The sequence below is a fragment of the Bufo gargarizans genome, chromosome 1, assembly GCF_014858855.1.
Source record: "Bufo gargarizans isolate SCDJY-AF-19 chromosome 1, ASM1485885v1, whole genome shotgun sequence".
Classification (NCBI taxonomy): Eukaryota; Metazoa; Chordata; class Amphibia; order Anura; family Bufonidae; genus Bufo; species Bufo gargarizans.
The window spans coordinates 585,003,876-585,030,678 of NC_058080.1; the positions used below are offsets into that span (position 1 = coordinate 585,003,876).

Genomic DNA, 26,803 nt, shown 5'->3' on the forward strand with positions numbered 1-26,803 from the left:
CCTCCAAGTCCTGATTGACAGGGCCAGGCAGCGCTCGCATCTGTCTGCCAGCCCTGTGCTCTGGTGAAATCTCGCGCCATTCAGTAATACTGAACGGCGCAGGCGCGGTGAGGGAAAGACGCTCACAGGCTGCCAGCTTCCTCACCGCACCTGCGCCGAATACTGAACGGTGCGAGATTTCACCAGAGCACAGGGCTGGCAGACAGATGCGAGCGCTGCCTGGCCCTGTCAATCAGGACTTGGTGGGAGAACGGAGCCTCTAGGAGCAGGAACGCCTGCAAGCAAGTGAGCTTGGCTATTTTTGGAAGTACCAAAGAAATGAATGGAGAGATCAGTGTGCAAGCGTGGCCACCGATCCATTCACCTCAATGGGACTGCAGGAGATAACAGAGCCAGCGGAGGGTGGCTGTGCATGTGCGGCTGCTCTCCGCTCACTTTGGGGGTTCTGTTCTGGAGATAGAGTAGGTGAGGGTCTCAGAGGTGGAATCGGTGGCATGTCCTAGCGATATGCCACCAATGTCTCAGTTAAGGCAACCCCTTTAAACTTCTGAATGGATGGGATCACATACAGCTTTGCAGCCCATTACTGGCCTCAGTGATGACGTGTTCCCAAGTGGCACATGATCCATCTGTGATGTTCCACCACAGTGCATATGACCACCGTCCATCCCGAGGTTTACAGGATGGGGACTGGTAGACCGCTGAAGGGAGTATGAACGGATCATCAGGGAGTAAGAGTTTATTCACAGGTACAACACAGTGCAGGGGTCTGTTAAACAAGTCGACAACCCCTCTGAAACTTGGAAATTCTGCTGTCAATTTCGGGTCATTCATGCAGCAGGAAATATCTGCAATGTCTGAGCGTGACCGTGTTACCTTACTGATCTATGCTAAGGTGCAAAATGTATTTTTCTGTATTTTATGTTTAATGTTTTTATTTAATTTCTCACTTTTATGTTTTAGGTTATCACTTAGCCATGTGTGGCGTGTGAGTATTTTCTGTTTTGTTTTTCTGTTTTTGTATTTTTTTTTATTATTTATCTTCTTTTTTTCAGTTCTGTTTTATTTCTGTTTTACAGACTTCTCAAGCATGTCCTAGATAGGGTAACTATAGTATGGTGAAGAATGAGCTGGGAGTCAGAGATTATTGAAGTACGATTAAGGACATGCCTGTCGCGTCACGTTGGACTGATTGTTCAGTGCTCAGTGAAGGTCATTTCTCTACCAGTGCTATCTTGTAATTGGGACAAGGTGTCAGGATGCTCGCTAGGGGAGCGAGCAAAGCAAAGTCAGTGACAGCAAGGCGATTATTCTTTGTCTGCATCGGCTTTATAATGTAAACTGTATGTAACCTTAAAGTTGACACAGAGAACTTGCATCTACAGAACAAATACTGACCAGTAATACTCGCCTTACTCGTCCCCTGTCACCCCTCCTGAGTGTCCTGCTGGTCTCTGGGTACCCAGCATTCGTGTTGGTGCATTGACACGACATGTGACTACTGCAGCCAATCATCTATGTGGAGAAAGACTGGGGTCTGTAAGGTGTCGGCACAGGAGTAGAAGGGGATTGGTAAGTTATTACTCCTTTTGTTGTTTTATTCCATTGGGATGGACAATGCCTTCCACCTCTATAACCTATATTTTTGATATCTAAAAAGAAATGATTTGTTTCCCTGTGATCACAGAAATAATCCAAATCGCTGAGCTACGTCAGTGTAAATGGGAAACCAATACAAAGAAATAGTGTTAATAAACGCAATATTCTCTAGTTATGAAAGGATAGAACTTTGTGGCTTTTGACTCATGACTTTGTGTCATTAAAGGGATTCGGTCACCTGGATTTTGTCTATAGAGCTGCGAACATGTGCTGCTAGCACGTCCACAATATACATTCTCCATAACACTGAGTGCTTTTATTTAGGCAAAAAAACACTATTTTAGATATATGTAAATGAGGCAAGTAAGGAGCCCAAGGGGCTGTTACTAACTTTTCCGGAGCCCAGCCATGCCCACTGTAAAAGGAGCCCAGCACCGCCCCGCATTCTCCGTATCTCCTCCTTGCTCCCCGAGGTCACCAAGTTAGAGCGCCGTAATCTCGCACATGCGCAAGTACGCGTCATGTCAGTGCCGGCATAGTGTTCCTTCCCTGTGCTGTAGTGTTCCTTCCCCTTGGGCTCCTTACTAGCCTCATTTACATATATCTAAAATCGTTTTTTCTTTCCTAAATAAAAGCACTCAGAGCTATGGGGAATGTATATTGCGGACGTGCTACCAGCGATCTAGCAGCGCATGTTCGCAGCTCTATAGGCAAAATCCAGGTGACAGGTTCCCTTTAACTCCTGTGACTATAAAGGAGGTCATATACCTTAGAAAGCTGTTGGCCAAATGGTATACAACTTCCCCCACACACCCCTCTCCATACACACTGGCAATGTGTTCTCAATGGGAGAGGGAAGTGATGGGGAGGGCTGTATTACACCTAGAGATGTAGCAGACTGTCTGAAGGGAAGCGTTCCCTCTCAGCAATCGCCTGCTCATCAGTAGAAGGAACCGCTGCTATTACATGCAGTGATCTCCTCCTCCCTAATGTCATTGCTCGTTCAGTGGAGGTGAAGCGATGCATTTACATGCTGCGATCTCCTTCACAGTATGAGAACGAGGGATGGCTATTGCGATCTGTTATCCCCAAACAGCTGCATTGTTTCTGGCCAGCAGATCGCTGTTTAGACCGCGCGATCTGCTGCCCAGAAATGATGACTGATGTGCCTGCGCGAAACAACAGGATCACCCGATGAACAAGCATTTAGCTCATTCATCGTGTGATCGGGAGCACCATTACATGGACAGGTTGTTGTGAACGAGAGTTCGCAGGAACTTTCATTCCCAATAATCCTATAAAAGAATATCCCAATAATCTTATCAATAATCTGACCGTCGACATCCACCTTTTAAGCTACTGCCACACACCTCCAGTGTCCACTTATCTCGCCTGACCCTTCCTCCCTCCCCCCGACAGTCTACCACAAGGGGAGAGTCAAGATACTCCCATACGCAAAAGATGGTGTGCTGAAATTGGTAGATTTGACTGACATTCAGGCAATTGTGTAGGTCCACTTTCAAGCCACCTGCACACGTTGCGGAATACATGCAGTTTTTCAAAGTGGATTCCCGTGCCAAAAAAAACCACAGCGTATTACAATACCTGCAAAGTATATGGGATTACACAAATCAAATGTATATTGTGCGGATTTTTTGTGTGCAGAAATTGACCTGCCGTGTGGATTTCAGAATAAATGGCATGTCAATTATGTTTGCGGTTTTAGCTGCAGGTCGCACCCTTTTCAGTGGAAGGGTGAGATCTGCTGCAAAACCACATCAATTCCGCAACAAAATCTGCAATTAGACCTTGTGGATTGTGGTGCCGATATGCTGCAGAGACGCACATAAATCCACGCGGATCTTCTGTATGTCCACCCATACCCGTGTGCAGGTGGCCTAAGGGTGTCCGTAATTGTCCGATTTCTGTGCATCTGAATTGGGTTGTTTCTGTGCCTGGATTTTTGCAAAGCCCTATTCAGATGAATGGAAGAGACGTAGAAATGTCTGCCAAAATTCTGCTTTGTATGAATATACTCTAAGGCCCCTTTGACATGGACTGCACGCATATACCCACATCAGTAGTTTTACGTGGATCAGGTTTGACACCACGAAAGAATGCGCTATTTTGTCTGTGATTATGGATCTCTCACGCTGCATTATAGTCTGAGTCCGTGAAAACCACAGACACAACAGGATGTCATCCGTGTTTAGTCCACGGTTTCCACGGATCGTTGCTAGAACATTCTCTAGAAATTAATTTTCAGCCTAGCAGAGAGGAAAAGAAAACAGACGCACGGATCCTTCACGAATGCTGACCATGTCACTGGTGTGATCACTGACATTGACTAATGCAGGTGGGCTGAATTTTCCAGCAGTGTCATGGTCCTTATTCGCTTGTCACAGGTCCAATGCTGCAGCAATACTAATTAGGGACGTGAGACGGCGATGATGTGTCGCTCTAAGTAATACACTGCCTGTCCAAAAAAAAAAGTCGCCACCTGGATTTAACTAAGCAAATAGTTATGAGCCTCCTATTCGATAATTACTGCATGGGCGATTATCTGTCAGCGGGCAATAAGTTATTTAACCCCAACTGGTGCAATGAGTTGCTTCTCATTTCTTAAACAACCATGTCGAAAGACACATCTCGTGGTCGTGGAAAAGATGTTAGTCTGTTTGAGAAGGGTCAAATCATTGGCATGCATCAAGCAGAGAAAACATCTAAGGAGATTGCAGAAACTACTAAAATTGGGTTAAGAACTGTCCAACGCATTATTAATAACTGGAAGGATAGTGGGGACCCATCGTATTCGAGGAAGAAATGTGGCCGGAAAAAAGTCCTGAATGATTGTGATCGGCGTTTGGTGAAATCAAATCTAAGAAAAACACCACAGCGCTCAGGGCTATGTTTGATCGTGAAAGTAAGAGCATTTCCACCCGCATGATGAATGGACGGTGACATCTGGGAAGCTTTTACCATTCACTGTTATGAGAGTTATCAGTTGGCTGTCTCCTTGACTCCCAAAGTGTGGCCACCTCTCCATTCATTCTCCGCCTGGATGTGGCAGCCAGCAGCTACTTCACCAGATAAGTTGGGTGACCTCTCTTCTAGAGATTGGTTCTTTTATCACGCGCACACACCAGATTTGTTCCACAATTTGCAACTTTTCAGTTTTCTTACTACTTTTAAAAAGTGAGCTGAGCTTAGTAGGATAGGGCTGGGCCTCTCACATAGATTTGAATTTCTGCTGCGTGGACTAGTGGAAAATGTGGCAAATTTATTAAGAGACCTAAGGCTACTTTCACACTAGCATTCGGGGCTCCACTTGTGAGTTCCGTTTGAAGGGGCTCACAAGCGGACCCGAACGCTTCCGTCCAGCCCCAATGCATTCTGAGTGGACGCGGATCCGCTCAGAATGCATCAGTCTGGCGGCGTTCAGCCTCCGCTCCGCTCAGCAGGCGGACACCTGAACGCTGCTTGCAGCGTTCGGGTGTCCGCCTGGCCGCGCGGAGGCATGCGGATCCGTCCAGACTTACAATGTAAGTCAATGGGGACTGATCTGTTTGAAGATGACACATTGTGGCTCAATCTTCAAACGGATCCGTCCCCCATTGACTTTCAATGTAAAAGTCTGGACGGATCCGTTCAGGCTAATTTCACACTTAGACATTTGACAATATAATGCAGACGGATCCGTTCTGAACGGAGCCACCGTCTGCATTAATATGAGCGGATCCGTTCAGAACGGATCCGCTCGAACGCTAGTGTGAAAGTAGCCTAAGACTCTTAATAAATTTGGCGTCTTTTACACCGACTGACTTTTCGCTAAGACTTGCATAAGTGCAGCAATTGTCATCATTATGGAGCAATGTAAGAAGCCAGTTATTACACTGTATGCAAGAGATCTATAAAGCTGTCTAATAGAAAAGTGTGTTCTCCACAGCATCCAATCACAAAGGAGCTTCCATTTTTCTAAAGCACTTTAGGAATTGAAAGCTGTGCTGTGATTGGTTGTTGTGGGCAATATACACTTAAAAAAAAAAAAGTCAGGAATTTCCATGCCTGTCGCTAATTTTCTAAGACAGTCCCAACAAATTCAAGCTTTCCCAGGCACCCATAAGTGAGCATTCCTGGAGCGCGGTTTACATGTTGCCAATTGCCAACAACAGCATAGGTAAATCTCTGTGTGTATGTTACTTTACTGAAAAAAAGGTGCACAGTGTGACCGTATAATTGCCAATATATGAAACAAGATACATGTCTCATAAAGGGTTTTATATAAAGCCAACAGGGGGTTATTTATCAAAATTAATCCAAGGGAAAAGTGCCGTAGTTGTCCATCAGATTATCTCTATCTTTTACTAATTCCAAGCGGCAATTTATTTTCATCCACAGTGGTGCTTGAAAGTTTGTGAACGCTTCCGAATTTTTATATTTCTGCATAAATTTGACCTAAAACTAACATCAGATTTTTACACAACTCCCAAACGTAGATAAAGATAACCAAAGCCACCTTTTGAAAAGAATGGGCGGTAGAAAATACGTGGAAACCGGTGGAACGTTGGCTTTGGAGTCCACAATAAAATTCAGTGGGAAAGCAATGCCATGTGAACAGGCCCTAAATATATTTGGATGATGCTATGTATACTCTCCAACATTGGTTACTTTTTAGCAATGTTGGTGGATTGAGGTGCACTTACCAGTGCATGTGGTTTTCAATATTGCAGTGGTTTTTACTGGTGAATAAAAAGAACAACGCAGCAGCACTCTGCAAACAAAAATAAAGTACAGTAATGCCATAATAATAGAAAACATTCTGGTGTAAATGCTACTCTTATTTTGCAAAGTAGAGACTCTCGGCAAATACATTTTGTACAAAATTATTTGAGCCCATCTGCCAAACGTCAAGGCAATCTCTTATCAGACGGAAACCTAACACTAAAATCCTACCTGTTGTGTGCCATAATGGCCACCATAAAATTCAGGGAGTGCAGGTTCCACATGCTTGCTGGGTCCACTCTGCTTTATACCATTTTTGGTGCCATAACAGCCTCCATTAAATCGAGGGATGCAGGTACCACCATGCATGCCGAGCCCACTCTATACCTATCCTGGTGGCAAATGGCTTCCAATACATACAATGAGAGCAGGCTACAGCTTTATACTTACGCTAATTAAAATCAGTCTATGGGGTGAAATATATTAACCGCCTCTGGACCGCCTAACGCAGGATTGTGTTCTGGAGGCGGTCTATTCATTCCTCCTTGACGTGCTGGCGCGTCATCTCGCGAGACTTCCTGGGAACGCGCGCACGTTCACAGGAACTGGAGGTAAACGAGCTGATCTACAACCTGCCAGCGGCGATCGTTTGCTGGCAGGCTGTAGGTGCGTTTTTTTATTTTTTTTCCAACCCCTGAAAGGCATATTAGACGCTGTTTTGTTAACAGCGTCTAATATACCTGGTCCTCTGGTGGTCCCTTTTGCTTGGATCGACCACCAGAGGACACAGGCAGCTCTGTAAAGTAGCACCACTACACTTCACCCCCCCCCCCCCCCCCCACCCTGTCACTTAATAACCCCTGATCACCCCATATTAGACTCCCTGTGATTGATCACCCCCCTGTAAGGCTCCATTCAGACGTCCGTATGTGTTTTGCGGATCCGCAAAACACATACGGACGTCTGAATGGAGCCTTACAGGGGGGTGATCAATGACAGAGGGGGGAGTTCACCCCATATAGACTCCTTGATCACCCCCCCCCCCATCATTGATCACCCCCGTGTAAGGCTCCATTCAGACGTCCGTATGTGTTTTGCGGATCCGCAAAACACTGACACCGCGGATCCGCAAAACACAAACACCGGCAATGTACTTTCCGCATTTTGCGGATCTGCACATTGCCAGAACTATATAGAAAATGCCTTTTCTTGTCCACAATTGCTGACAAGAATAGGACATGTTCTATAGGCTCTACAAAAAACGCAGTGTTCGCCCCCGATCAAGCCTGATCTTGTGCGCACACTTGCGTTCAGTCCGCCCCACCGCAGTGACAGAAATTATCTGATTTCTGATAACTGCAAAAACACCGTAAAATCGCTGCGGCGCTATAAATAGATTTTTATAAATTCTTTATTTTCATTTTTCTTTGTATAGTCATGTAACAAAGAAGCATTAGGATGGTACATAAATGAGAGAAGATAACAAAACATAATAATGCTAGCATACAGATTCAGATACACTAGTCATTACAAGATAATCATGTACATAGGTTTATAACCTTTGTCTTATCAATATAGCTTCTTTTATGTAGCTAGGGAGATGTAGAAGAACACGAGAGAATGTTCCTTAGGATCGTCTACAACTCTCTCTAGACTGATCTCGTACATTTCGCAATACTATGAATGCATATAATAGAAGAAAGTAAAAAAGATCACTTTTGAGGGGCATGGCGAGTTCATAAATCTTATATTTTTTGGCACAAGTTAGCGGAAATTTATTTTTTTTGCTTTTTCTTACAAAGTCTCATATTCAACTAACTTGTGACAAAAAAATAAAATCTCACATGAACTCACCATACCCCTCACGGAATCCAAATGCGTAAACATTTTTAGACATTTATATTCCAGACTTCTTCTCATGCTTTAGGGCCCCTAAAATGCCAGGGCAGTATAAATACCCCACATGTGACCCCATTTTGAAAAGTAGACGCCCCAAGGTATTCGCTGAGGGGGATATTGAGTCCATGAAAGATTGAACTTTTTGTGACAAGTTAGCGGAAAGGGAGACTTTTTGTGAGAAAAATAAAATAAAAAAATCAATTTCCGCTAACTGGTGCCAAAAAAATAAAAAAAAAGTTCTATGAACTCGCCATGCCCCTCACGGAATACCTTGGGGTGTCTTCTTTCCAAAATGGGGTCACTTGTGGGTTATTTATACTGCCCTGGCATTTTAGGGGCCCGAAAGCGTGAGAAGAAGTCTGGAATCCAAATGCCTAAAAATGCCCTCCTAAAAGGTACTCTTTGGAATTTGGGCCCCTTTGCACACCTAGGCTGCAAAAAAGTGTCACACATGTGGTATCGCCGTACTCGGGAAAAGTTGGGCAATGTGTTTTGGGGTGTCTTTTTTAACATATACCCATGCTGGGTGAGAGAAATATCTCTCTAAAATGACAACTTTGTATAAAAAAAATGGGAAAAGTTGACTTTCAGAGAGCTATTTCTCTCACCCAGCATGGGTATATGTAAAAATACACCCCAAAACACATTGCCCTACTTCTCCTGAGTACGGCAATACCACATGTGTGACACTTTTTTGCAGCCTAGGTGCGCAAAGGGGGCCAAATTTCAAAGAGTATCTTTACGATTTCACAGGGCATTTTTTACGGATTTGGATTCCAGACTTCTTCTCACGCTTTAGGTCCCCTAAAATGCCAGGGCAGTATAAATACCCCACAAGTGACCCCATTTTGGAAAGAAGACACCCCAAGGTATTTCGTGATGGGCATAGTGAGTTTATGGAAGTTTTTATTTTTTGTCACAATAATGAGACTTTGTAAGGAAAAAAATAAAAATAAATCATAATTTTCCGCTAACTTGTGACAAAAAATAAAAAGTTCTATTAACTCGCTATGCCCATCAGCGAATACCTTAGGGTGTCTACTTTCCGAAATGGGGTCATTTGTGGGGTGTTTCTACTGTCTGGGCATTGTAGAACCTCAGGAAACATGACAGGTGCTCAGAAAGTCAGAGCTGCTTCAAGATGCGGAAATTCACATTTTTGTACCATAGTTTGTAAATGCTATAACTTTTGCGCAAACCAATAAATATACACTTATTGCATTTTTTTTATCAAAGACATGTAGAACAATAAATTTTGAGAAAAATTTATATAGAAATGTAGTTTTATTTGAACAATTTTACAACTGAAAATGAAAAGTCATTTTTTTGCAAACAAATTCAGTAAATTTCGATTAATAACAAAAAAAGTAAAAATGTCAGCAGCAATGAAATACCACCAAATGAAAGCTCTATTAGTGAGAAAAAAAGGAGGTAAAATTCATTTGGGTGGTAAGTTGTATGACCGTGCAATAAACCGTGAAAGTAGTGTAGTGCAGAATTGTAAAAAGTGGTCTGGTCATTAAGGGGATTTAAGCTAGGGGGGGCTGAGGTGGTTAAAGAGCCTCTGTCTACATGATCAACCCTTTTAAGCCAGGCATACTGCCGAATAGGGTTTACAATGTTGATTAAAAAGATACCTTTCTTTTGTCTGTATGTTAAACAGAGATATCTGCATTTTTATCCAGGTGCAAATGAGCATGTTGGAGCACCAGGGAGCAGGGTTGAATCCTTGGAACACTGTAAAACCACTGTGCTCTGCTCACTCCCCCTCCCCTTGTTTGACACGGCTAGACATCAGCATGCTGAGGGTAGAGCCGTGTCTTTGCATGTACATATCATATACACTACTTACTATAGCCTTACTATACTAGTTTATTCACAGACCCAATATATGATTATAAAGAAACAAGTAATATGTATTAGATTTCTAAGAGTAAAAACCACTCTCCTCAATATGATAAGGCTGTAGCCTGGAGGTAAGTGGTCAGCCTTGCATGTAGATGTCCCAGGTTCAAATCCTAGGAGAGACGTCTAGATTTTTTCTTCTATTTTTTTCTCTCCCATAATTAAAGGCTATAAGTTTGCTATATTGAGAATAGAGGTTTTCTATACTTGGCAAAAACATATTGCTGATGGCTGTATAATTATATATTGTTTCTGTGAATAAACCCCCAAAAAAATTATAAGCTTTCTAAGCATAGAAAACCTCTATTCTAAATATAATAAGGTTATAGCATTTTATTATGGGTTAAAGGGGTTGTCCGGGTTCACAGCTGAACCCGGACATACCTCCATTATCACCCTGGCAGCCCCCCTGACTTGAACATCGGAGCAGTTCATGCTCCGATGCTCTCCTTTGCCCTGCGCTAAATCGTGCAGGGCAAAGGCATTTTTTGGAGATTCGGTGATGTGACTTTTACTGATGGGCGGGATTTAGCACTGCCCTAGCCAGTTAAAAGGCTAGGGCAGCGCTAAAGCCTGCCAATCAGAGCCGGTGACATCACGAACACACTGCTGGGCGGAAGTTTCCACCCGGCAGTGTGTTCTTGAAAACAAGAGACCTTGCCCTGTGCGATTTAGCGCAGGGCAATTGAGTGCATCGGAGCATGAGATGCTCCGATGCTAGCCTCAGGGGGGCTGCCTGGGTGAAAATAAGGGTATGTCTGGGTTCAGCTCTGAACCCAGACAACCCCTTTTAAATGAGGGAGAAAAAAAAATTACTAAAGAAAAAAAAATCTAAAAGTCTATCCTGGTATATCTACATGCAAGACTGACCACTTAGATCCAGGCTACAGCCCTATCATATTGAGTGGTTTTCTATACTTCTAAAGCTAATACATATTACTGATGTCTTTGTAATCCTATTCTGTGCCTGTAACCAGTAATATATATTCGCTTTCTAAGCATAGAAAACCTCTATTCTCAACATGGTAAGGCCATAGTAAGTAGTGTATATAATATGTACATGCTAGGAGGACACAGCTATGCCCTTAGCATGCTGATATCTAGCCATGTCAATCAACAGGAGGGTGAGTGTGCAGAGCACAGGGGTTTAAAAAAAAAAAAAAAAAAAAAAAAAAAGCAATGCTCCAACATGGTGGTTATTTGCATATCAATAACATGCAGATATCTCTGCAGCTGTTAAACATACAGAAAAATATGCTGGAGCAATATAAGTAAAGATTATTATAAGTCTAAGCTAAACTTGCTTTAGCCACTCTGAACCACCCCCATGATTTGAACTGCAGCTTTGCCAGTTTAAATTGGTTGATGTGTATAAGCTCAAGTCCATACATCCATTACAACAAAGACAAAATTATTGTAATGCACACAAAAACTAAACTTCCCAGTGAAAAAAATCATCATTATTATTGGGCAACAAACTCGCATATACAGAGCCAAATAAATTTTAGTAGGAGGGTAGCCTGTAGGTCTGTTTGCAGGCAAAATGGCTAGATTGCTGTGTGTGTGGGGGGAGTCAGGAGAGATAGCAGTCCGCTGAACGGTTATTTTTCTGACGCTTATTGAAGGTGTATGGGCCCTTTATGTTCTATTGAGATCTGCATCATGGTTTTCATTATAAATGGACGAATCCCTGCCGAGTGCTTGACATTTTGTATATTTTTTACCTTCTGTAGAAATGTCCTACCCTTGTCCGCAAAACGGATAAGAGTAGGACATGTTCTATCTTTTTTGCGGGGCCACGGAACAGATGTGCGGTTGCAGATTCATTGAAAGGAATGGGTCCGCATCCAATCCGCAAAAAATGCAGATCAGATGTGGACGAAAATCTTGGTCGTGAGCATGAGTCCTTAGAATGAGTCTCGTCGGGATTCCACCATGGTGTTGGTTGTGTTAATAGGAAGAATAGCGCTGCTTGCTGCACTGGAATCGGCATTGGCGATGTGAACCTATGCTTACTTGTGTATTGTATATCCAATGTACAGATTCTTATACTGCCCTGTGTGTATAGGACTGAACACATCATTTGACAGTTGTGTTCAGCACTAACAGTTATAATGCAGTGTATTTTGTGTTCTTTGTGAGGGGCAAGGATAAGATTGGCCATTATTAGCTTATTGAGCTTCCATTATGTTTTGTTCTGCTTCACAGACAGTTTATTTAGCTGTCTCCTTATCGTTTCTGATCCCTCTAGTTTAACATCAGAGCCATGGAAGAGATGAAGGCAATTTCATTGTCTCATCTGACAGGTTATTGTACCGTATAGTGTGCACTATACCCGAGACTAAATCTTGTCAAATAGGAGAGTTTAATCTTTACAACAATGCTGATTACAGGTATCGAAGTAATGGGCAATTTACAGAGGCAACAAGTCCCCTGGGCCCAGCAATCTAGTGTTGTATTGCTCTAATTGGTTTATTTGTGGCTGGTGTCAAGCATTGGAAACCAAGCCATTTAGGGACGTGCAACTTCTACCGTCTTTAGAAACTTACCTGACTCTATGGGCTCCTTTTGAAAGATTAATTGTTTCAAAAGTTTTAGCTTTATTTTCTTAAAGGACTTGTCCTGGAACAACTAACTTTTCACTGCTGTCCGCAGCCTGCCTCTGCTATTGAACAATTCATACTTATCTGCTCTATTTTGCTTCAGTCCTGCTCACTGGTCCATGTCCTGTTTACTTCTTCCTGGACATGGTCACCTGCTCTGCTCAGTAGTGATGTGTCTCCTATTGACATGTCACCGCTATAGCCAGTCATTGGCTGCAGCGGATCAGGTGACCATGCTCGAGAGGAAGTAAACAGGCCTGCGGACTAGAAGATGGACACGCAGGAGCCAGTGATCAGGACCAGACCGGCATAAAGCAGGTAAGAATGAATCGTTCTATAGTGTAGGCAGGCTGCAGGCTTCAGTTAAGTTAGGTATTCCTGGACAACCCCTTTTAAGAAAAAGGCTTCTTAGAATGTGTCATGCAAATTTCTTATTTTTATTTTATTTTTTTGTTCATTCTGCAGTTTTATCTTTCTGAAGCCAAACTTGGAGACCATGGATTTCTTTGAGCTCATGTGGATCGTGGGGATCTCAGACTTTGTTCTGAAATACATCACAGTGTCTCTGAAGTGTCTTATCCTCGCTCTTCCTAGGATTGTGATTGCTGTGAAATCCAAGGTAATTAAAATGGCTATACTCATGAGATTAGGCTCATTCGGCCGTCAGGATTCTCTCCTGAACCAATCAGACATATGCATGCTCAGTTCAATTGACATGTACAGTTGCAAGAAAAAGTATGCGAACCCTTTCGAATGATATGGATTTCTGCACAAATTGGTCATAAAATGCGATCTAATCTTCATCCAAGTCACAAGACAATCACAGTCTGCTTAAACTAATAACACACAAAGAATTAAATGTTACCATGTTTTTATTGAACACACCATGTAAACATTCACAGTGCAGGTGGAAAATGTATGTGAACCCCTAGACTAATGACATATCCAAGAGCCAATTGGAGTGAGGTGTCAGCCAACTGGAGTCCAATCAATGAGATTGGAGGTGTTGGTTACAGCTGCCCTGCCCTATAAAAAAAACACACACCAGTTCTGGGTTTGCTTTTCACAAGAAGCATTGCCTGATGTGAATGATGCCTCGCACAAAAGAGCTCTCAGAAGACCTACGATTAAGAATTGTTGACTTGCATAAAGCTGGAAAGGGTCATAAAGTTGGAAAGGGTTATAAAAGTATCTTCAAAAGCCTTGCTGTTAATCAGTCCACGGTAAGACAAATTGTCTATAAATGGAGAAGGTTCTGCACTGCTGCTACTCTCCCTAGGAGTGGCCGTCCTGTAAAGATGACTGCAAGAGCACAGCGCAGACTGCTCAATGAGGTGAAGAATAATCCTAGAGTGTCAGCTAAAGACTTACAAAAGTCTGTTATATGCTAACATCCCTGTTAGCGAATCTACGATACGTAAAACACTAAACAAGAATGGATTTCATGGGAGGATACCACAGAGGAAGACACTGCTGTCCAAAAAAACATTGCTGCACATTTACAGTTTGCACAAGAGCACCTGGATGTTCCACAGCAGTACTGGCAAAATATTCTGTGGACAGATGAAACCAAAGTTGAGTTGTTTGGAAGAAACACTCAACACTATGTGTGGAGAAAAAGAGACACAGCACACCAACATCAAAACCTTATCCCAACTGTGAAGTATGGTGGTGGGGGCATCATGGTTTGGGGCTGCTTTGCTGCGTTAGGGCCTGGACGGATTGCTATCATCGAAGGAAAAATGAATTCCCAAGTTTATCAAGACATTTTGCAGGAGAACTTAAGGCCATCTGTCCACCAGCTGAAGCTCAATAGAAGATGGGTGTTGCAACAGGACAACGACTCAAAGCATAGAAGTAAATCAACAACAGAATGGCTTAAACAGAAGAAAATACGCCTTCTGTAGTGGCCCAGTCAGAGTCCTGACCTCAACGCGATTGAGATGCTGTGGCTTGACCTCAAGAAAGTGATTCACACCAGACATCCCAAGAATATTGCTGAACTGAAACAGTTTTGTAAAGAGGAATGGTCAAGAATTACTCCTGACTGTTGTGCACGTCTGATCTGCAACAACAGGAAACGTTTGGTTGAAGTTATTGCTGCCAAAGGAGGTTCAACCAGTTATAAAAATTTAAGGGTTCACATACTTTTTCCACCTGCACTGTGAATGTTTACATGGTGTGTTCAATAAAACATGGTAACATTTAATTCTTTGTGTGTTATTAGTTTAAGCAGACTGTGATTGTCTATTGTTGTGACTTAGATGAAGATCAGATCACATTTTATGACCAATTTGTGCAGAAATCCATATCATTCCAAAGGGTTCACATACTTTTTCTTGCAACTGTATATATAGTGAATAGCGAGAGAGGAGAAAGCCGTCGCCAGACTCCAACAAAAGGATGGGGCAGTTGAAATCCAGTGTGCCTAATCCTTACAATTGGGAACATGCCATACAAATTATTGGCAACAAAAATTGTCGGGTTCAACTGACATGGATGTACTGTGTATGAAAGGTACCAGACGTAATCTGTACTGAGGGTAATCTTACCAGTGTCTGTATTTGTGAGTTATAACCTCCCTTCTGCTTCTCAGCTGTGTCATGTGACCAGCAATCAGACTCTCCAAACAACACAGCATCTTATGTGTGGACAGGAAGTCAGTTTCTCTATGTATTCCTATGGAAGCCTCAATGTCAGTCTCATAGGAATGAATAGAGAAGTAACTGACTTCCTGTCCTGTGTCTGTTGGAGATCAGAGAGTTGGTCACATGACACAGCTGAGTATCAGAAGGGAGGTTATAACACACAAATACAGTCACTGGTAAGAAGATTACCTTCACTACAGATTACTTAATGCAGACTACTCAGTTATTGATAATACAACCGTCTGCATCCGTTATGAATGAGTCCGGTTGTATTATCTTTAAAATGGCAATGACGGATCCGGCACTCATTGACTTACAATGATTTTAATGCCTGATCTATTGTGCCTGAGAAAACGGATCTTGCACCACTGACTTGTATTGTTTGTGCACATCCCATTGTGGACAGAAAAATGCTGCTCGCGGTTTTCTGTCCGATACGAGAACACAACCAAACGGAGCGGAAGGCATTCTGGTGCACATTCTGTTCCCTTCAGTTCAGTTTTGTCCACATTGACAATGAATGGGGACAAAATTGAAGCGTTTTTCTCCGGTATTGAGATCCTTTGCCAGATCTCAATACCAGAAAAGAAAGGCGCAGATGTGAAAGTAGCCTTACAGGTCACAGAATTAAAAAAAAATTGTGGGAGTGCTACTTTAAAACTTCTTTAAAACTTACCATCTCCAACACATGAATTTACACAAATCACATCCCTTTTCATTGCAATTATGGTAAAGGATGCATTTTTGATTGGAGAGCGATTTTTCAAATTTAGGAGTCCACACTTTATTTTTCTGGTGCAGTTTAACTGGTATTCCCACTTTAGACTTTTATGGCCTATCCACAAAATTTCTCTACTGTTCTGGAGAAGGGTCTCAGATGAAAGACCCTTCCAATAAGACATTTATAACACATCCCGTGACTATTGGAAATACTCCTTTAATAAAACTGATTGCTGATTGGTTACTAATGGCAAAAAGGTCTCCTGCTTTATATTATTTCACAACAATGTAAATTCAGGTGTTAACCCGACCGTATATAAGCCTTAGATATTTTGTAGTATCCAGCAGTAATCAGAATATCTACTGAATCAGTGAGTGTTTTTTTTTTTTTTTTTTTTTTGTTTTGTTTTTTTAATACATCCTATCTCTTTCTATTGCTGTAATATGCACATTCTACTAATCTATGGAGCAGGTAGTGTACAGTCACGTGGTCTGGATTTCTGATGCAGTTTTTGAAGGAAAAATCAGAAGTGGATCATAAAAGGAGAGGAAGTATTAAGGACAGATACCACTTCTCTTTATTTGAATCCACTCTTGATTTTTGCCTATAAAAACTACCTGTGTGGCCTTACCCTTAGGGCTCATTCACACAGTTTTTTTTTTTGTTTGTTTTTTTCCCGTGTCCGTTCCTGTTTTTTTTTTTTTGCGGCCCATATGTGGAATAATTCACTTCAATGAGTCCACAAAAAACGGAAATGACTCGGTGTGCATTTCGTTTCCATATGTCCACATGGCGATTCCTCAAAAAATATAGAACATGTCCTATTCTTGTCCATTTTGCGGACAAGGATAGGCATTGTTACAATGGATCTGCAAAAAACAGATGCAGTAAGGACGTCACACGGACGACATCCATATTTTTTGCGGATCCATGTTTTGCAGACCGCAAAATACATACGGTCATGTAGATGAGCCCTTAGGGTGATGGCTGCCATGTGGATGATAAGACAACTGCGGGGTTATGTTAAGTAATTAGCTCTGTTTCTGTAAGTTGCATGTACATGAACTGTTTTTGCGTTAATGTTTTTTTGCTCCAGTTTTTATAGGGCTATGTTATAGGATTTAGAAAATCTGCCTACAAAATTCAGAGCGGAATCTGTACTTTTTTTTTTTTTTTTTCTGTATGTGCAGTTTTTGATGCTTTAGTTACCCAATTGGTCTTTACTTCAACACAAAACTGCATTTTTAGTTGGTGTTTTTTTTAGCAAAAAAAATTCTGAAAAACACAAAAAATGCACGGACACGTATGGAGCGTTTTTTTCTATGCTTTTCATAAATTTCAATGAAAGATTTAGTGGGGATTTTGTCCCAAGATAGGGCGTGCTGCTTCTTTTTTCCACGTGGAAATAAATGGGAGGTTGCTTTGAGATGTTTTTTGTAACTGATTTTAAGTGCCAAAAAAAATGTGTGTGAGCTGGCTCCAATTGCTTCCCCCAAAAATGTTTCAGGGTTGCAAAATTGCTGTTCTGTTGTTAGGAATGCAGAAATCACTGGAAAAAATAAGCCCAGAAAAGGAAGGAACCGATTCCATGTATCATTTTAGTATGCTGTAGCATAAAATGTAGTGACTCTCTTATAATATTTTAAAAATACAAAAAGTGGAACTGTTGCCCAGACTAGAAAAGTAAAGTTTTTTTTTTTTTTTTTTTTTTTCATTGAAAACCAGATTGTGTAGACATTATCCAAACATGAAGGCCTGTCTACAATGGGCAATTATCGTGATTTCGTAGCAATTGTAATGGGAAAGTAAAAAGGAAGGCAAAGATCACAGAATAAAACTCATTTATTGATGATCGTTTTTGTTTATGATGTCGGAAAAATTATAGTTCCAGGTGGCACGGTCAGCAAGTTCAAATGCCCCAATACATAATCATGTATGTTCAGCTGAAGAAGCCGAGAACAGCAGGTTCAGCCAACACTGTAATGTGTATGGGGAGCTCTCCTCTCACAGATGTCTGCAGAGGGAAGGATCAGGCAAAGCAATTTTTTCCCCGGGTTCTTGTGTTGTCCCAGGAGACGAGCCTCCACCAGAAGTGTCTAGCAGTGACGTTTTCCACTCTCCCAATTAACCACACATGCATGCCCAGCTAAACTCAACGTATAAGTGTATTGGGGAGTCAGGAGAAATAGCGGTCAGCTAAACGAGCGCTTGACTTATAACTGTTCAAAGTGTACTGCACTGCTGTCATGCTTTGGTGTGGGAGGGAAACGCCACACCGAGCATAGGAGGGGGGGGGGGGGGGTTGGGGGCAGGGAATCAGGCCTGAGAAAAAGGGAAAGAAAATGGACACCTAGTGAAAACCCTAACCAAAATCCTGACTGACTACCAGTATGAACAGACCCCAAAGGTAGGTGAATTCATATGCAGGAATACCTAGAGTCCTATCAAGCCCTATAGGACCCTGGTACTAATGGCAGGGATGAGACTACCTGTTACTCCAAAAGGAAGGACAAACAGGAGTCTCCTACAGGCCTAATACAAGCAATAGGGAAATGCAACACACAGAACCCATACAAAAGGGAAAGGAAAGACTTAACTTCAAAGGAGCAATGGAAGCACCAGGAACTCAGCCGAGATTCAACCACAATCTATCCAAAGGTCCAAACAGAAGCTAAAACTGCTCAGCATTGTGGGCAAAGCAACTATAAATAGAGAAGGTTAAATGACCTTAATAGCCACACCTGGGGAAAGAACGTGTGACAAACACCAGAAACAACACAGCCGCCATTTGATCCAAACAAAAAACATGTCAGATCAAACCACTTGTTGCCAGTCTCGCCTATCTCCTGCCACCTGTCGCGGGAACGTCCGTGACAACTGCACTTTAAATGCTGCTACTATAGACATATAATTTAAAGGAGTTTTTCAGAGAGAGTTTACTGATGACCTGTCCTCTGGATAGCTGCAAAGAAAAGGGGGTTAGTCAGCACATCCCAATGCGCAGGTACATGCTGCCATGGCTAGAAACATAGAGAAAAGGACAATGCAGCAGCACTCTGCAAACCAGATAAAGTACAATAATGCCATAGTCACAAAAATATTATAGTGCTAATGCTATGCTTATTTATAAAGTGAGATGCTTGGCAAATGCATTTTGTACAAAACAATCTGAGCCCGTCTGCCAAACGTCAAGGTGATCTCTGTAAGATGGGTCCTAACACTAAATACTACCTGTTATGCGCTATAATGGCCGTCATGAAGTTCAGGAAGTGTTGGTTCCACATGCATGCTGGGTCCACTCTGCCTTTTACCATTTTTGGTGCCATAATGGCTCCAATTACTTCCAAGGGATGCAGGTACCAACATGCACGCCGAGCCCACTCCATACCTTTCCTTGTGCCCGACGGCTTCCAATGATTGTAGTGAGAGCAGGCCACAGCTTTATACTGAAACTAATTAAAATCAGCCTATGGGGCAGACAGGCTAATCAGGAGTGCACGACTCGCTGGAGTGCCACATCTCCAGCATCGTAAATCTGCAAAGAATAGGGGATTTACAGAGCTGGAGGTGTGGCACTCCAGCGAGTCCCCTGCTTTTTTGAGAGCTGTTGCTAGACAGTAATGATGAAAATGTCCAACAGAACCTTCTCCTTGGCGTATAAATGGGCTATAAATGAATTTTCACTTAGACTATATATCCTTTAAACATTGAGTTTATTAAAAGTATACCTTGAGAATATAGAACTACACTTTAAATAACCTAGATGTGGCCCAACTTTTAAACTGCTACATTTTAATTCCTAGGTGCATTGATTAGAAAAAAACGTAGGGCAGCTCTCACCTGCAATAGTAGAATCACCAGAGGTGCACGGATGCCGCTCCTGGGTGCGGCGTATACAATAAGAAAGAAGAAAATCCAGGTCTCTCCGGTGAAAAAATGAAAAACTTTATTCCAGCGAGTTAAAATCCATACAGGTGTGCAAGAAACAGTCAACGTGTTTCAGACCTCAGAGAAATACGGGTCCTTCCTCATGACAAACGTCATGGTGCATTGATTAGCTGTAAATGCATTTTCAACTGGAAATATATGAACCCTTAAAGGGCTTTTTCAAGACTTTTATACGGATGACCTATCCATATAGGTCATCAGTATTTGACTGGTGATGGTTCATCAGTATCTGACCGCTGATCAGCTGTTTGAGAAGACCCCGACACTTAAAGTAGAGTCGCAGCCTTCTTGCAGCTTAGCCTAGGCCAGTATAGCAAACCTATGGGACAGGTGCCAGAGGCGGCACTCGGAGCCCTCTCTGTGGGCACCCGCACCCTGGAAAAAGTCTATGGTGTACCAATATCCGCGATACCTAGCACAGCTCTGCTATACAATGTACTTGGTGAGCTTAGAGAAAGCCAAAGCGCTATTGCGAATGCTAGTGTCTTCTCAAACAGCTGATTGGCAGGTGTCCGACCCCCATCAATCAGATACTGTAAAACCCCTTTAATGACTGCCCTTGTTATGTGATGGCCAGTGGTATAGGTACTCAGCAGCCACATCTTTTGGTATCCTTACTGTAGAGGAGGGTGAGCTCTTCAATGTGAGCTCCTGCTCTAAACATGTGCTGTTACTAAAAGCTCTTTATTTCAGAGCAGGCTTGTTTTACTCTCTGTTCCATGACCACAGTCTTTCACCCAACCACCTTGATTGGGTCACTCAATTTCTCGCTGACCCAATTCAGTGACAGGGAGACTCCTCTGCAGTCAGCCCTGGGGGTCTAGAAAGGGGCTATCTGAACACTCAGCTGGCTCGTAGCGCACCCTATGTGTTGCCTTAACAGCAGCCTGTGACAGCCACACAAAAGAGATGTGGGCAATTATTGGGAGCGATTGTTCATACAAATATTCGTTCCCAATAATAGGCCCGATCTTCCACCCATGTAAATGGGAAAAGGTAGCCGTCTTACCCAGTCTCTGGGGGGCACAAACTGTGTAGGAAGACATCAGTATCCTAGATGGCACAGGGTATGTCGGAGCCAGTGTTGCGCCTCCTGACTAATGGAAATTGCATTTATGGTTTTTGCTCTGTTTTACATAGTAAGCAGAAGGTGTACTTCGAATGTAGTAAGTAAAAGCATCGAACACTATGAGTAGATAGAATAGCTACATTACCTCATTGCATGGAATAATCAATAAACCGCTCTTGCTCTGGTCTATTAGGTTGGACATTAGTATTACTGTAGCTGACCACCATGTAATGCAAGCTGCCATGGCTCCTTTTATAAGCCAGTTACTGTAAGTGGTCTGTTATTGAATGGCCAACAGAGAGCCCTAGGTGAGCAATGCAGAATTAAGGAGCCATCATGTCCAATATGTAGACGTCACCTGGTTCTCGTATGTAGCTGGTAAAATGCTTATCCATTGGCATTAAGAGAGATGTATAAAAGCTCTACGGCACCTTTCCTGAGACGCTGCTGGTAATAATAGCTGAACAGTACTGTCCTCAGCCTCCCAGGGGCTTGTATAGAAGCCATGACTGCAGATGTTGGGTTTTATACATAAATGCTTTTATATGAAAAGTATTAAAGGGCATCGGTCAGCAGATTTGTACCTACGAAACTGGCTGACCTATTGCATGTGCTCTTGGCAGCTGAAGGCATCTGTGTTGGTCCTATGTTCATATGTGCCCACATTGCTGAGAAAAATTATGTTTTAATATATGCAAATCAACCTCTAGGAGCAACGGGGGCGTTGCCGTTACACCTAGAGGCTCTGCAACTGCTGCATCCTCTCCGCTTTGATTGACCAGGCATGATGATATTTTTAATGCATGGCCCTGTCAAAGTGCAGAGGGAGCAGGTGTAAGAGAAATTGCAACGTGACGGTCCCCAGGGGAGAACGTGTGAGGTTCACGGCGGGCCGACGGGCGCAACAGTTCATTGGTACTCACAGTTAGCAGATGCCTCCCTGGGCCAGTAGTGCAGTGAAGGGGAAAACTGCACCAAATTCTCCGGGGCACCCTCTATCACAGGGGACACCGGCCAGGTGGTGATCGAGGTGCCCTTGATGGTGATTGGATTTTCTGGGTGCTTGTGCGGCTGGGCCCCTGAATTGTGGTAATGTCGTGATGCCAGCACCAAGGTGGTGAAAAATGATGAGTGGTCGTAGTATGGAGATAGTTGGATTCAAACCCTGCCTCATTCTTCTAAGAACTTTACTGTAACCAGGGTCTTGACAGCAATTTACATCCAGTTATAAACAGTCTCTTATGACTATGTAGACTAGACGGTAGAATAAAGGTTTCACCTCTGCCTGCTTTCCTAGCTTGGTATTGAGACAATGAATTGGCTCCTCTGGGCTGTGGAGCCCAAGAGAGAGCTGAGAGGAGGGGTCCTCTCCTTGCCCCTCACTCCATCTCCTCCAACTCCCACACTCTAACTCCCCCGGACTAGGCCTGAACTGTGGTAGATATACTGTGGTGCTATCCCGATCTAGTGGTGGAATATGTGTACTGCACCTAACCGCCTGTTAACAGGGTTCAGCGAGGTCTTACAGGTTCCCTTTAAGAGCCATCAGGTGGGGTACGTCTATGACTGAATATGATATGTATTTACACTGTTCACATCTTTCATCCTATGCACAAAGATCGTAGAGAACAACTTGTGCCAACGTCAGTATATAGAATAAAACCAAATGTGCCTTGAGTCCCCAAAAATTCCATGAGCCAAAGATCCATTAGGCCAATACAAAAATGTCTCCCCTGTTTTTGTCACGTAGTGATGTGGGAGGGAACACCACACCAACAACAGGAGGGAAGGGAAAAGGAACTAGGCCTCAAAGCTAGGGAAAGGGACACCACCTATGGAAACCCTAATCCTAGCCCTGACTCGAACGAACCTTGAGCGGTAGGAATGTTCATACACTGGAACCTGAGACCCTGGAAACCCTAAATTGCCCTGGAGTAGTGTCTGGGCTTGAGACTGCCTGTTCCTTCCAATATGAAAGAACCAGCGTCTCCCTGAGGCCTAGTAACAAAAGATAGAGGGAAAACAACAAAACATAAAAGGGAAGTAACACTTAACTTCTGAAGTAAATGGACGAGCAGGAACTCAGAAGAGGACCACACACCATCACTTCCAATACCAGACTGGAGCTATCAACCACATAGCATGATGGGTAAAGCCAGACTAAATAGGGGAGTTGGAATGACCACTGAGCTACACCTGAGACAAGAGGTGTGGTCATTACCAGCAACCACGCTGAAACCAGTGAAATCAAAGAGGCTGTCAGATTACATCACATGCAGCCAGTCTCTTAGCTCTTCTGACACCTGTCACGTTAGAGACTGTGATAGTTTTACAGGAGACCTAATCGGTGGCATCATTAATAATGTTTCCTCTTGCTGATTGAGGTGCTGGTGCTGTACCCCATGGCAGGAACTGTTAAGGGGGTGCTGAGAAGTGCATGCCAGAGAATTTACTGCAGACTGGTTTCCCGCTTTCTTTAGCCTGATGCTTGGGAAGTTTGTTAGCACAATGGGTTTAAAACTGAATTAATATACCCTGTTCTCTGACCTAAATATACATGTTCCTAACAAGTTTTGCAGAGTTACTAAAGTAGGTCAGCTTAGTGCTTTAACCATAATTAATGCTTACATGTACTGTATATTGTATGTCTTAGTCACTTTCTGACTGCCGTTTGTGTGAATTAGAAAAACTAGAACCCTGAGATAACCATTATAGGTCATTGATATCCACCCGGAGCTGCTGCAGAATGGACCCAGATGGATCTTTTATGTGCATCATAGAGTCTGTAAAAAATTTAATCCGGGACACATGCCTGGGATAAACACATGTCTATCCTGAGATGAATATGAAATAATATAAGGGCAGACTAGATGGACCATGTGGTCTTTTTCTGCTGTCAAACTTCTATGAGATTTATCAAAAGTCACTAGATCCCAGCAAGACTATTTGGATCTAATATCTAGTCTCTATCTGTGGCTTTCCATGTGGTAGATCTCAATTACATCTATGGAGGCTGGACCTGAACAAGGTAATGTACATGCTGTTCTTTTATATAATACATAGGGTCCGATAAGCTTGTGTTTAAGATATCATTTTAAAGATGACCAGTCACCACAAAATGAAGTGCAGTCTGCCGGCAGCATGCTATAGAGCAGGAATAGATGAAAAATCTCCAAAAAAATGAGCGAAGAGCACCATACAACCAATGAAAAGACAAAAATATATCTTTATAATATACTTTAAATTTAAATATTTCATAGCAAACATTTACCAACACATAAGAGGGTCTAATAATGGACCGGATGTCACAAATATCCATTAGCAAACGTAGTAAGATGTGCTATTCAATACAAAAGAGTAACCCCAACTAATATACTATTACACAATACAGAAGGTCCCAGATATGCATAATACAAATAGAAAGTAAAAAAATACTGACCACTGTGGTTACGCTCCATCCCAACGCCATTTTGCAGTCACTTCTTCCAGGGGTAGATCCAATATCTGATTCACCCACAATATAAACCTAGAATAGCCAATCCAGGGACATCCAATCACCTGAACAAAATTAAATGGGTTTTCCAGGATTTTGATACTGATCATCAGTATAGGTCATCAGTATCTGATCGATAGGGGTCCGACCCCTGGGACTCCCGCCAATCAGCTGTTTGAGAAGGCACTGGCACTTGTGAGCACTGCGGCCTTCTTGCAGCTTACCAAGCACATTGCCGTACATTGTATAGCGGTTGAGCTTGGTATTGCACTCAGCCCCATTCACTTGAATGAGGCTGAGCTGCTCCTAGGCCACGTGGCACATGAACGTGTCGTCACTCGGCCTAGAAAAGGCAGAGAGAAGGCTTCGGCGCTCACAGAAGTGCCAACGCCTTCTCAAACAACTGATCATCAGTATAAAAATCTCGGAAAACCCCTTTTAATATTATTAATTCTCGGTACTGTGGTTGGTATTTATTAGAAAACAGTTGGTTGGTAAGAAGAATTGATTAAAGATAAACCCCCAGAAGAGGCAACTGCGAAACAGCATTGGGGTGGAGCATAACCACAGCGGTCGGTAAGTTTTCCTGTCTATTTGTACTCTGCATATCTGGGACTCTTTGTATTGTGGAATAGTCTATTGGGATTACCATTTTGTATTGAATAGCATGTTTTACCAGTTATTTGCAATGGCTAATGCGTATTTGTGACAACCGTTCCACTATGGCATTCTCTTATGTGTGAGTGGATTTTTGCTATACAATATTTTAATTGAAGTTTTAAATTGGCATATAATAAAGATGTTTTTTTTTATCTTTTCATTGGTTGTATGGTGTTATATCAAATTGAGGTTTGAAATGGTCTTTAACACCTACATTTAGCTCACCTACCTAGCTCACATAGAACCCATTAAGTGTAGAGATATTATTCTGACTTCAGATGTACAGGGGGCCGCCTTATTTGTGTTTGATAAAATTCCTTTTTATAAGGCCGCTGTTAGGGTTTGATCAGTGCTTATTCACTGATTTTCATCAGTGATTGTGAACCTTCCCTGTATAAGTGTGTATACATAGATAGCTGTCAGTCACTGATAGCTGTACACAGGGAGGTGTTATCAGTGATTGTTAGAATTCTCTCTGTAACTGTGTATACATAGATAGCTGTCAGTCACTGATAGCTGTACACAGGGAGGTGTTATCAGTGATTGTTAGAATTCTCTCTGTAACTGTGTATACATAGATAGCTGTCAGTCACTGATAGCTGTACACAGGGAGGTGTTATCAGTGATTGTTAGAATTCTCTCTGTAACTGTGTATACATAGATAGCTGTCAGTCACTGATTGCTGTACACAGGGGGGTGTTATCAGTGATTGATAGCATTCTCTGTGTAAGTGTGTATACATATAGCTGTCAGTCACTAATAGATGTACACAGGGGGGTGTTATTAGTGATAGTATTGTGTGTATACAGAAATAGCTGTCAGTCACTGATACCGTTACACATGGGAGGTGTTATCAGTGATAGCATTCACTGTGTAAGTGTGTGTATACAGAGATAGCTGTCAGTCAGTGATGGCTGTACACATGGAGATGTTATCAGTGATTGACAGCATTCACTGTGTAAGTGTGTATACAGAGATGGCTGTCAGTCACTGATAGCTGTGCATGAGGTGGTGATATGAATGATTGATAACTTTTTATGTGTATACATAGCTGTCAGTCATTGATAGCTGTACACAGGTGTGGTCTTAAGGTCAGAAAGATGAGGTGTAAATGAATAAATTACAAGTTATAGTAAATCTTTTCCCACAAAACTATGTGTCCATCTGCTTAGCTCCTCCTGCTCCATAACCTGCCCCCTGCAGATTGCACTGGTCACAGGTTCTCTTTAAATGTTGGTATTTTGAGACTCTTAGGTGCTATGGTCAAATGAATGTATTCCTATGGATAAAGAAGTAATATAGATATACCTGTAGTGTCCTTCAGTAACAAGTTTTCTTTCGTGTGCTTACATTTTGCTAAGTTTTGTTAATTTTATGTAGGTTGTGCTTTAACATGGTACTAACCTTTTGTCTTGTAAGTAGGCCCGGCCCCTCTGAAGTTCAGTCATTGTAAGTTCTCATTGGTTCACAATTCCCAGCTTATCATTGGCAGACAAGTGCCACCGGCAGATCAATTAACTTTTGGCACATAAGGAA

At 42.5% G+C, this 26,803-nt stretch overlaps 1 protein-coding gene across 1 annotated transcript in view; it reads left to right on the top strand.

The window, feature by feature from the left end:
- RNFT2 (ring finger protein, transmembrane 2) overlaps nucleotides 1–26,803 on the top strand; it is a 95,973-nt gene that overhangs the window by 20,489 nt on the left and 48,681 nt on the right. The window contains exon 6 of the mRNA XM_044275814.1: nucleotides 13,194–13,347. Within this exon, the coding sequence (XP_044131749.1) occupies nucleotides 13,194–13,347 (154 nt within the window). The remainder of the gene's footprint in view (nucleotides 1–13,193; nucleotides 13,348–26,803) is intronic.